General features: G+C 35.3%; 1 protein-coding gene across 2 annotated transcripts in view; it reads right to left on the reverse strand.

Moving 5' to 3' along the window:
• Window positions 1–2,221: 2,221 nt before the first annotated feature.
• The window catches only part of mgll (monoglyceride lipase), a 33,088-nt gene continuing 23,216 nt past the window's right edge, over window positions 2,222–12,093 (reverse strand). For both annotated transcript variants that reach the window (XM_056463534.1, XM_056463533.1), the window contains 3 exons: window positions 11,779–11,868; window positions 7,442–7,657; window positions 2,222–5,791 (listed from right to left, as the gene is read on the reverse strand). In XM_056463534.1, coding sequence (XP_056319509.1) covers window positions 5,675–5,791; window positions 7,442–7,657; window positions 11,779–11,868 — 423 coding nt within the window. In that variant the 3' untranslated portion in view covers window positions 2,222–5,674. The remainder of the gene's footprint in view (window positions 5,792–7,441; window positions 7,658–11,778; window positions 11,869–12,093) is intronic.

Genomic DNA, 12,093 nt, shown 5'->3' on the forward strand with positions numbered 1-12,093 from the left:
AGAGTTCGAGAGCGAGCCACAACGTCAAACCCTGATGGACGGCGAGATGAACCAATCGCAGCGCAGCATGAGACACTAGCTCCACCCATTTGAAGCGTGCTTGTGCGAGATTTAGGAAGTGGGTGAAGATGAGTTATTCTGCGAGGCTGTAATGGGGTTCAGGGCCAATTCTGACCTCAGCGAGAACTCAGCATTGAGCAATACACGGAATCCCTCTTTCAGTGAGTAATGCAAGTGAGTTAAGTAAAAACAAAAGTAGCCTACAACTAAACTAAAAGATGGCGCTTTGCACGCGTATGCCGCCATAAAACGTCAAACATTAACTTTTATCATCGAATATGATGTACAACATGAGTCGTTTATTAGGTCAACTCTGAAAACGCAATGGCTACAACTAACTTTGAATTCCTAGAAGGGCTCGGTGGTCTACAAGGCTCCATCTTAAGGAGAACTGATGAAATTAATATCCGCCTGGAGAGCAGGAGTTCCCTGTCAGTAAATATAGAGCAGTCGATCTATTCTCGGGTCTCCATTCAGGTCGCAGGTAAAGCCGTTACCATGGACACACAGAACCACCTTTAAATCCTCCAGTCATTTCCTCGAGGTCCCCCGCGCGCCCCCTGCCGGATAATAACAGCTCACCGTGAAAGCCGGATTTCCTCTTTTCTCAAAGGGATTGTTCACTCAGCATCATGTAATTACAAACCAGTGTTTTCTTCTTCTGTGGAACACAAAATAAGACGTGTCATCCTTTAGTCAGCATTCACTTATTATTCGCTTATAGAAGCTGTCATACATTTTAACGTTCACAGTGCATTTACAACCTGACCTATGTTTACACTAAAAGATTCATTCTTTTGTCATAACCATAACCTTTTATTATCAGCAAACTTTTAAATGAGTGAATATGGGGGAAATTTAATAACTGGATATACCCCTTTAAAAAAAGTAACCTACACACACACACACACACACACACACACACACACACACACACACACACACACACACACACACACACACACACAACATGAATTGTAATACTGTTGATAAATCCTATTTGAATGTATAATTATGGCCTCTAAAAGTACAAATAATCTGCTAATTTTTCTAATGAAACCCATTTGAAATACTGGATTAAATTTAAATTTCTAGTAGAAAATGTCAAAATCAATTAACCTTCATAACCAATTTATTTATAACAAAATAATGTAAATGTTACAGAACTGCCGCTCACTGGATATTTTCTCTTTTTCGGACCATCCTCTGTAAACCCCAGAGATGGTTGTGCGTGAAAATCGCAGTAGATCAGCAGTTTCTGAAATACTCAGACCAGCCCGTCTGGCACCAACAACCGTGCCACGTTCAAAGTCACTTGAATCACCATTTTTCCCCATTCTGATGCTCGGTTTAAACTTCAGCAGATCGTCTTGCCCATGTCTACATGCCTAAATGCGTTGCTGCCATGTGATTGGCTGATTAGAAATTTGCGTTAACGCGCAGTTGTCAGGTGTACCTAATAAAGTGGCCGGTGAGTGTACATTTTGTTTGTATGAAATTCAATTTAAAAAAGTAATAAAATAATGTATTTCCTAACGTAATAAGATATGAGTATAATAAGAACATATAATATGGGAATTACCAATAATAACCCAATTACAATTAATGCAACTTAATCACATTTCTTTAAATGAATACATTTTTCCACTGACAAAATCAGGTCCTGCTTTATTTTCTCAGATATCCATATGCAATGAAAGAATATAACTTAAGGTTTTCATGCCAGCTTTAACACGTTTATCCATGTTTAAATTTAAATGGGGAAAACGTCTATAAATGATCTCTAACTAAACACACGAGCCTGTTGCCTACAGAAACTAGATCAGAAATACACCAAGGGAAACAAGCCCACTGGAATAATAGCTGTGTAAATTCAAAGGACCGTTTTCTAGAACAAATTGGATCATAATTTAGTTTTTTACTATCTGGTTCTAATAAAGGTCATTGCAGTGAATTCCTGAGAATTGTTAATTCAGGCATTGCAATCTGAAAGAACTATCTTAAACAATTCAGTTGTTCTGGGAAGAAAAGGGCTTTTTATATACAAGGTTTTTTTTTTGGAGCTCCAGGCTTTCATTAAAACACATGACCAACACATAACACTATGGTGGAATCATCTTCAGTCAACCAACCAACCAATAATAAATCCACACAAACAATATCCATCATTTAAAATTTATTATTTTATATAATTACCAGTTCCATACAGAGTATTACTTAATCACATTATAGCTTTCATTTCTGTTTAATATATTACAGCATTTATGTAAAGAACTCACAACCCTTTTTATATTAAATGTGCCATTTACTAGGACAGTGCGACAGTAGGAGAGCATTTTAGATGTCATATAGTAAAGGCAAGCAAGTTCAAATCCAAATGAATCATGCGGTATTGCCCAATGTAAAAAATAACGTCCTTGAGAATCTGAGCTGCTCCTCCAATCACAGTGTTCCTAGCACTTCCTCCAAAGGAAGATTTAAGAACAGTTACAGAAACAGTCAAAGTCGAAGAGGATTATCACTGAGACAGATTAGGTTATTCTACAAATGTACGTGTGATCCTTTCAAATGACCGAGAGACAATATACCTATAATAAAATGCAGTACATGTAAAACAAACACCCAAACTATATATAGCTTCTCTTTCTATACATATATAGTCTCTCTCCTAAACGCATACACAAAAATGCACGCTATTTACAATCTGGACATTTCAGTTCTGTATTTCAGTATTGTTATTACCAGAGAATTCAACGACAATCTATAAAAGTAAGCTAAAGAAACGTTTTGCTTCCATTAAAAATGTGCCACATTCAACAAAATGCTCCACATTCATTGATAAAATGCTTTTGAGTCTTGCATGCAAACCTTTTGTAACAAAATTCACCCTTCATCAGTCGTGGTACTGTAAATGTTAAGCTGGTGTGAGCGACTGACCTTTTTACAATTCCATGTTGTTTTAGAGCTACAAACCCCATTAGCACCCGAAAGGTCTGCGATGAGGCCAAAAGCTATAGTGAACACACTATCATTTCAACAGTAACATATTCATTAATAGAGTAGTCAAAAAATAACAAAACAGTAGTAAAAAATAATGCAATGAGATATTACAATTCCAGAGCTTGTAAGGAAGAATCAGCTGTAAATCGGTGTTTATATTCAGCAAACGCAGAGACATTTACTTTTCGTTTACTCAAAGGAATGAAACAGTCTTATGTGTCTGAAACAGTCAAACCACAAAAAGAGATTTCTCTCCAATTTTCCTTATAGTGGGCATATAAATGGGGGATCTCCTGCATAGTTAGATGTGTCTGTAGTGTAGAGATGATCCAATTGATCTCTATGAATGCAATGTTAGACTCACCCAGCGGACATTTTGCTTTCTGAATGTCTCAAGGCATTTTCATATTCTCCTTCGGTTTGTTTTCCTGCCAAGCTATATGTAATATATATGGTTGAGTTGCTTGGTAACTGCGCTCACAGCTGAATGCAGTATAGATGTTGTCCAGCGGGGGCAGCACCGCATCTCTAATGAGCAGTGGACATCAACGAGAGTCTTTTATTACTGTGGCAACACGAAAAGAAAGCTCAACACTGAGGGCAAGCGGCATTCATTTTCGTGTATGCCATGTCCTGCAGAGCTGATGCCTTTTGAAGTTTGACAGGGAATAAGAACTCCCACAGAACCCTTACTGGCCATATTAAAGCTTAATTGGACCTTAAAGCGAGACACTGCAGGAAAAAAATGCTGCTTTTTTAATACACCTGTCAGTTTTGAGGTTTTGGCTTTTCATTCTTTATGGAGCCAGATCAGTCTCAGAAATAAAACATTTGCAAAAATAAAGCTCATACATGCACAGCTAACTCACATTTAGAAAATCCAATTTGTGAATTCAAAACACAATTTGTGAATTCACAAGTAAAAAAATCATAAATATTTCCCCCAAATGAATTGGATGTGTACAATTCTGAATTGTGTTTTGTATTTACAAATTGAATTTGCGCATTAACAATTGTGTTTTGAATTTAGGAACTGGATTTGCGTGTTTATGAATCGTGTTTTGAATTTATGAATTGAATTAGCGCATTTATGAGTTGTGTTTTGAATTTACGAATTTTGTTTTTGAGTTTACAAACTGAATTTGAGCATTTATGAGTTGTGTTTTGATTTCACGAATTGGATTTGCGCATTTATGAATCGTGTTTTGAATTTTCGAATTGAATTTGCTCATTTATGAGTTGTGTTTTGATTTTACGAATTGAATTTGCGCATTTATGAGTTGTGTTTTAAATTTACGAATTGTGTTTTGAGTTTACATACTAAATTTGCGCATTAATGAGTTGTATTTTGATTTTACGAATTGGATTTGCGCATTTATGAATCGTGTTTTGAATTTTCGAATTGATTTTGCTCATTTATGAGTTGTGTTTTGATTTTACGAATCGAATTTGCGCATTTATGAGTTCTATTTTGAATTTTCGAATTGTGTTTTGAGTTTACATACTAAATTTGCGCATTAATGAGTTGTGTTTTGATTTTACGAATTGGATTTGCGCATTTATGAATTGTATTTTGAATTTACGAATTGTGTTTTGAGTTTACATACTAAATTTGCGCATTAATGAGTTGTGTTTTGATTTTACGAATTGGATTTGCGCATTTATGAATCGTGTTTTGAATTTTCGAATTGAATTTGAGCATTTATGAGTTCTGTTTTGAATTTACGAATTGTGTTTTGATTTTACTAATTGGATTTGCGTATTTAAGAATTGTGTTTTGCGTTTACAAATTGGATTTGCACATTTCTGAATTGTGTTTTGAACTTACAAATTGGATTTTTTAAATGTGAACTGTAAATGTATTATTTTTTAAGCTGATCTGGCTTCGTATATTTTCAGTGTAATGTATGGAAAACATTCAAAAAACACCTTCATGTGTTTCTTTTGTCACAGTTTAACAATACTTCTCAATATTTCTATCTTTTTAAAGGCTGTTTTTTTATAAGGATTTTTTTCTCCTGCGCTAAATCTTCATTGTAGCAGCTTTCAGATCTTGCATTCATCACATTTTTACATCAATTTGTCAGTTGTATCTATATTTTGAACGTTTTTACAGAGGGATACGTCTATATTTATCATACAACAATACATACAACCTTTTATTCTTAAAAAATATTGTTATTATAATTATTTTTGCTGGCTGTTCGATGTATTTTTTGAATTATGGAGTGATAAAAAAGACCCTGTGGTGTCAAAAAGATATTTTTTGAACATGACCAAACTAGATTAGGTCAAACAGATTTTTGTGCTTGATATATATTTAAATGAGCCTCGTTTCATATTTAAACATAGCATATCAGAAATCTTGTTATAAAAAAAACTAATTCCTAATGTAGGCAGTCAACTGGGGAAGTATGGTGATAATTTTTTTACCCTTTTCATCTCCAGTGCTTTGCCTTATGGTCAAAGGTCACTTAGTAAAGACGTCTTGGTTAATTAAACAGAGGATAGTATTGTTTGCATGTAGTGCTGGCTGATATCTCTCTATAAGTAGAGATGTGATTGGACAGGGGGTGGGGCTTAGGCATGTGTGTGTGTATGCTATGATTGAAAGCTAAGAGGCTTGAGGGGCAGGGATTCTCTCCAGGATCCAGGTGCTCACCTCCTTTAAAACAGACTCGATTGTTTCAGGTAAGTCGTGATGTAGGGCATGGTAGGCTTCTTCATATACCTGTTTGTCACAGAGAAACAGATCTAGGTTAGTACGCCCAGTAGGGAATGCATATAAATGAGTGTTTGTATACAGATGGTCTATTGTTTTTATGTCATGAATGCAGAATGTGCATCTGGATAAAATTATGCTGCAATATTCAAAACATCTACAAGCACAACATCACCTCGAGTACATAAATACAAACCATACTTATATATTAACACATACACACACACACACACACATCTATGTAAATTTCTAATCAGCCAATCCCATGGCAGCAACTCAATGCATTTAGGCATGTAGACATGGTCAAGACGATTTGACGAACATGGGGAATAGAGAAGAAAGGTGATTTAAGTGACTTTGATCGTGGCACAGTTGTTGGTGCCAGACGGGCTGGTCTTTCAGAAACAGCTCTTTTTGCATTTTCACGCACAACCATCTCTAGGGTTTACAGAGGATGGTGAGAAAAAGAGAAAATATCCAGTGAGCGGCAGTTCTGTGTGTGCAAATGCCTTGTTGATGCCAGAGGTCAGAGGAGAATGGCCAGACTGGTTTGAACTGATACAAAGGCAACAGTAGCTTAAATAAGCACTCGTTACAATTGAGGTATGCAGAAGGGCATCTCTGAATGCACAACACGTCCAACCTTGAGGCGGATGGGCTACAACAGCAGAAGACCACACCGGGTGCCACTCCTGTCAGCTACGAACAGGAAACTGAGGCTACACTTTGCACAGGCTCGCCAAAAATGGACAATAGAAGATTGATAAAACGTTGCCTGCTCTGATGAGTGTCAATTTCTGCTGCAACATTTGGACGGTAGAGTCAGATTTTGGCATCAACAACATGAAAGCATGGGTCCATCCTGCTTTGTATCAACGGTTCAGGCTGGTGGTGGTGGTGTAATGGTGTAAGGAATAATTTCTTGGAACACTTTAAGCCCATTAGTACTAATTGAGCATTGTGTCAACACCACAGCCTAACTGAGTATTGTTGCTGACCATGTCCATCCCTTTATGACCACAGTGTACCCATCTTCTGATGGACACTTCCAGCAGGATAATGCACCATGTCATAAAGCACGAATCATCTCAGACTGGTTTCTTGAACATAACAATGAGTTCACTGTACTCAAATGGCCTCCACAGTCACCAGATCTCCATCCAATAGAGAACTTTTGGGATGTGATGGAGCGGGAGATTCACCTCAATGGTCAATATGGACCAAAATCTCTGAAGAATATTTCCAGTACCTTGTTGAATTTATGCCACGAAGGATTAAGGTAGTTCTGAAGGCAAAAGGTGGTCCAACCCTGTACTAGTAAGTTGTACCTAATAAAGTGGCCGGTGAGTGCATATATGCTTAAACATAATACATACATATGTAATAATCCCTATTAACCAAGTATAACAACAAGCAAATATGGAAGAAGGGAAAACAGATATAAATCAAGAAGAAATTAAGTTGAAATGATATTGTTTTATTTACAACAATTACAAATACTAGCTATTCTGTTATTTAAAGTATTTGTTATTATGTATTTTATGGTATTATGGTATTTAAAATATAAGATTCTCCATAGATGAATAAAAGATTTGTATTAACATGAAATTGCAAAATATTTGCATTATTTTGGCCAATATTTCTGAATGTTTGACTCACCTTCAGTTTTTTATCAGTGCTCTTGGCTTCATTATACAATAATCGAGAGCCTCTGATGTCACACAGTTTGTCGGCATCTCCATGTAGAATGTAAAAGGGCCACTTGATGTCGGGTAACTCTCTCTCGATGCGAGACGTCGCGTCCAACATCTGCATCCCAAACGAGACGCGTAGCCCTCCATGATAATTCAGCTCATCCTTTTCATATGCCTCTACCTGACAGACACATGGAGATGAAGAAGAATTAAAAACACAATCCCAATAGCACTAACTCAATCTTCAAAACAATCCTCTTGCTGACGTCAGTAGTCCAAACGTTCAAAAGAAAACAACAAATGACACTAATATATGCTTATAGTTTGCTGCAATACTATTGAAAATCAAGATCGTTTTGTTTATATCTATGACTGATCTCAGATAGTCAGACACTGATTTATGTTTAATCCACCTTATTTTTCATTCATTCATTCATTTTCTTTTCGGCTTAGTCCCTTTATTAATCTGGTGTCGCCACAGCAGAATGAACCGCCAACTTATCCAGGATATGTTTTATGCAGCGGATGCCCTTTCAGCTGCAACCCATCACTGGAAAACATACATACACACATACCCTATGGACAATTTAGCCAACCCAATTCACTTATACAGCATGTCTTTGGACTGTGGGGGAGAACATGCAAACTCCACACAGAAATGCCTTATGACTCAACCGAGGCTTGAACCAGCGACCTTCTTGTAAGGTGTGATGCCCCACCTTATTTTTAATCCACATAAAAATTATTTATTAGTTATTATATATTATATATATATAATTATTATATTATGTATAATTATTATCATATATTATATAATTATTATATTATATATATATATATATATATATATATATATATATATATATATATATATATATATATATATATATAATTATATATTAGTTATATTAATTATTTATATATTATTTAATTTCTTCCACAAAAAAATTTAAAAGTGAAAAAACTAAACTTTCTGCAGCAATATTATGGACATTACTGGAAGATTACTATACTGGAAGATTAATAGGTAAACCATCCTAGGTTTGATGGTCCATTTGAGTATTAGTAGACCGTCTGCTTAATATCTGTTGATACTGCTCCTTCAACAGACATTTAACTGATGATAGGAAACTTTGCAAGTACATGTCAACTTACACTAACCCTAACCCCAACCCAACTGTCTACTTATAATCTAATGAGAATTAGTTGGCATGTAGATGCAATGTTACATAAATTCAACCAACAGACCATCAAAATAAAGTGTGACCAATTACTATCCTGTAGTAAATACATTCAAATCTAGTGAACCAAAGTCAGAGATAAGTTTTAGAAACAGATATGGTTGTGATATTAATGGCATTAATTTAAATGTAATAAAATACAATTAAATGTATATTTTAATAAATAACATAAATAATTCTTGCTAACTTCCGGCTGCAGCTGTATTCCTTCTAGATTTCTAGTATCCCTTCTTTGTTTCAGAGTTTCCTGCCAGAGGAAGTGACATCACTTGGAGCAGGTCAAATACTTTTTCTAACAGTGCTTTTCAGATTGCTATGCCTTTTTATGAGCAATGTCACAGAGCTGACCAGAATATAGAGAGAGACACTATATGTATTTTTTTGTTGTTGTTACTGAAATTACAATTAATAAAGAAAAACAGACTTAATTATTTCATGAGAATTGAAGCTGAATGTACAATTCTGGAGCTCAGAGACAACAGTTATAGGGGATAATGTGGTATAGTCTTTCATATTTTTAAGACAAATATCTCTAAATACACATGTAAGTATTTATATTTATATAAATTGATAGACTTGTGTTATTACTCAAACTGTTTCATTAAATTTATTTAAATGTTTATCTAGGACAGAGATGCCCAAACTAGGTCCCGTGGGCCAAAGTTGGCCCATGGTAACCTTTGATTTGGCCGACTGTCCCATCTGAGAAGAGAGGGAGAATGACAGGTATTTATTCATTTCAAGAGTTCAAGCTTAGATAATGCTCGACTATGATAGAAAGTTTGGCATGCTGTCCTGGGAGAGAACCCTGAGCTCGGAGATAGATGAGCCCTAGTTTCCCCGCCTGGTCAATGAGCATTAGGAGGGATATGAGATCAGGTATTTCTCGAGAGCCCCCAGTTCGTTTTTAACCTATACTTTGGTTAATATGGTGGTTCTAATTGATTCAGTATGTATGTGTAAGTGCTTGTGACTGTTATTACAATTCGCTTATGTACATGTTTTTAGACTGTGGGAAGAAACCGGAGCACCCAGGGGAAAACCCACGCGAACACAGGGAGAATATGCAAACTCTGTGCAGAGAGTACCTACTGACTCAATTAGAACTTGACTCATTGGCCCTTCCGCTGCGAGGCAGCAGCGCCAGCCACTGAGTTGCCGTGTCACCCCATTATAGAATTGAAGAGGAGGGAGAAAAGAAGGATAGAGAGAGGGTTTCCAAAATGAAGATAGGGAATGAAGTTTAGGCAGGATATTTATAGTAATTTTGGAATGATCCAATAGGCTAGCTAATGATTAGCAATAAGGATCAGCTGTAGTCAATCATTTCACATGCTCCTCTTGAAATTAGTTTGTGAAACTTCATATAGATTTAACAGAGATTGCCATTTCTGATTTAACTTAACATTTTGTTTGTTTTATTGTTAAGCTAAAAGAAGCTCACTGATTAAATTTTTCAATTAAATGTCGGAAATGAATCAGATTTTATGTTTTTTATGTAAATACTGTTACTTGACCTCATAAGACCTCAACAACTTGACTAGTGTATACAGCGTTGAACTCCATTGTGTTATAACATGAATAATTTGTTTTATTGTAATAAATTTATTATAAGATGTAAAAAGATGAATTCATTAGGTAATACGAATAAAGTAATTCCTGCTATTGTTAAGAAATAAAGTAGGAAACTACCCATGGCAACTTTAATAAAATACAGTTTGCTATATTTACTTTGGGCCCATAAGCCTCAATCAAGTTTGGTTTTTGGCCCTTCATAAGAAAATGTTTGGGCACCTCTGGTTTAGAGGTTGTCATTTCAAATCTAATGTAAACCTTTGTTTGTTTGTTTTATTGTTCACTGAATAAAAATGTTTCAATAAAATGGTGTACAATCAAAAAAATATATTATTTACTTGTTCAAACTACTTATTTAAAATAAGCTAAAACGACACAATTCTTGAAATTTTATTGGGATAACTTAATTTTTTTATGTTCAATCCACATAAATTTGTTAAAAGTGTTAAGTTAACTTAATTGATTTGTGTTGGGACAACATGAATGAATTGTGTGCAACACTGCATTTTTCACAGTGTAAATTAATCAGGTTTAGTTTAAATGTGAATACTGTCACCCGACAGATAGAGGATAAATCAAGGCAAAGGCAGATTCTGCTTGACTAGTGTATTCATCATTAAAATCCACAGTGTTATAAATGTGATTTATGTTATTATTGCAATAAGTTATAATTTGAAATGTTATAATGCATTAGTTAATATGATTTAAAGTCTTTTTTTTTAATTTACTTTTAAATCTTATGAAATAAATTAGGATATTACCCATGGCAACTTTAATGTAATATAGCTTGGTAATTTTAACTTCGGCACATGGCTTTCAATAATATTTGGCTTTTGGTTATTTATACGAAAAAGTTTAGGCACCCCCTGATCTAGGAGATGCAAAATGTACCTTCAATTCTAGAGTCACCCATTTGTAGTGCAACTTTGTTTATCAAAGTAATTTGTTTCAGTTCTTTTGCTGAAAGTTTCATTAGCTGAAAGAGAAACGCAGTCGTTACATGCAGGAAAAGGTGGATAAATTGTTTAAATATTACTGTCTGTGATGCAGTGTATGATGGCTAAACTGTGGTCACAAACACCTAGTGAAAAAGAAGTTTCTCACTACAAAAGAACAGAGGCTTGGACTCGGAAACAGTTTTACGACACAGCTTAACAAAAAGCAGATCTCTAAGAACAGTGAGCTTCAGCTTTTGAAGTCTGGTTTGTCTATCTTCTATGGCTAGATAAACGGCACAAGCTGTTTCTGTGGAACATCACAGTATTTCATGGCCAGGCTGAAAATGAAAGTCATATGTTTTCATCTCGATGCATTGCTTATGGTTCACTCTAAAAGGGTAGATTTACAGTGTAAATATTATTTTAACACATTATAACATTATTATTACAAATAACCTCGCCGGGCTGTCTGTTTAAACACTAGCTGTCAGTGTTATAATATACGCACATATACATTACAGAAGACCTTTCACATACATTCCACATACCTGTTTAGGATCCCGTGAGACAAATTTTGGATCGATAGGGCCGAGAGTGAGTTTAGGAGCCAAGCGGTTTAGGACTTTGGCCATGAAAACCTGCAAAAGAATTCACAGATATTATCAATTTACTGCAGAGAACTGAACACTTCAACGCTCTAGTAAAATTTCTGTGGCATCAGACACTATAGGAGTCATTTTTTAGTATAATAGGTATGGTGCTCCATCTATACTGCTGATTATACTTCAAACTATTATTTTATATATCCACATATGGGGCGACGCGGTGGCGCAGTAGGTAAAAATAACAATTGTGTTCACAAT

This window comes from Danio aesculapii, chromosome 8, assembly GCF_903798145.1.
Source record: "Danio aesculapii chromosome 8, fDanAes4.1, whole genome shotgun sequence".
NCBI lineage: Eukaryota > Metazoa > Chordata > Actinopteri > Cypriniformes > Danionidae > Danio > Danio aesculapii.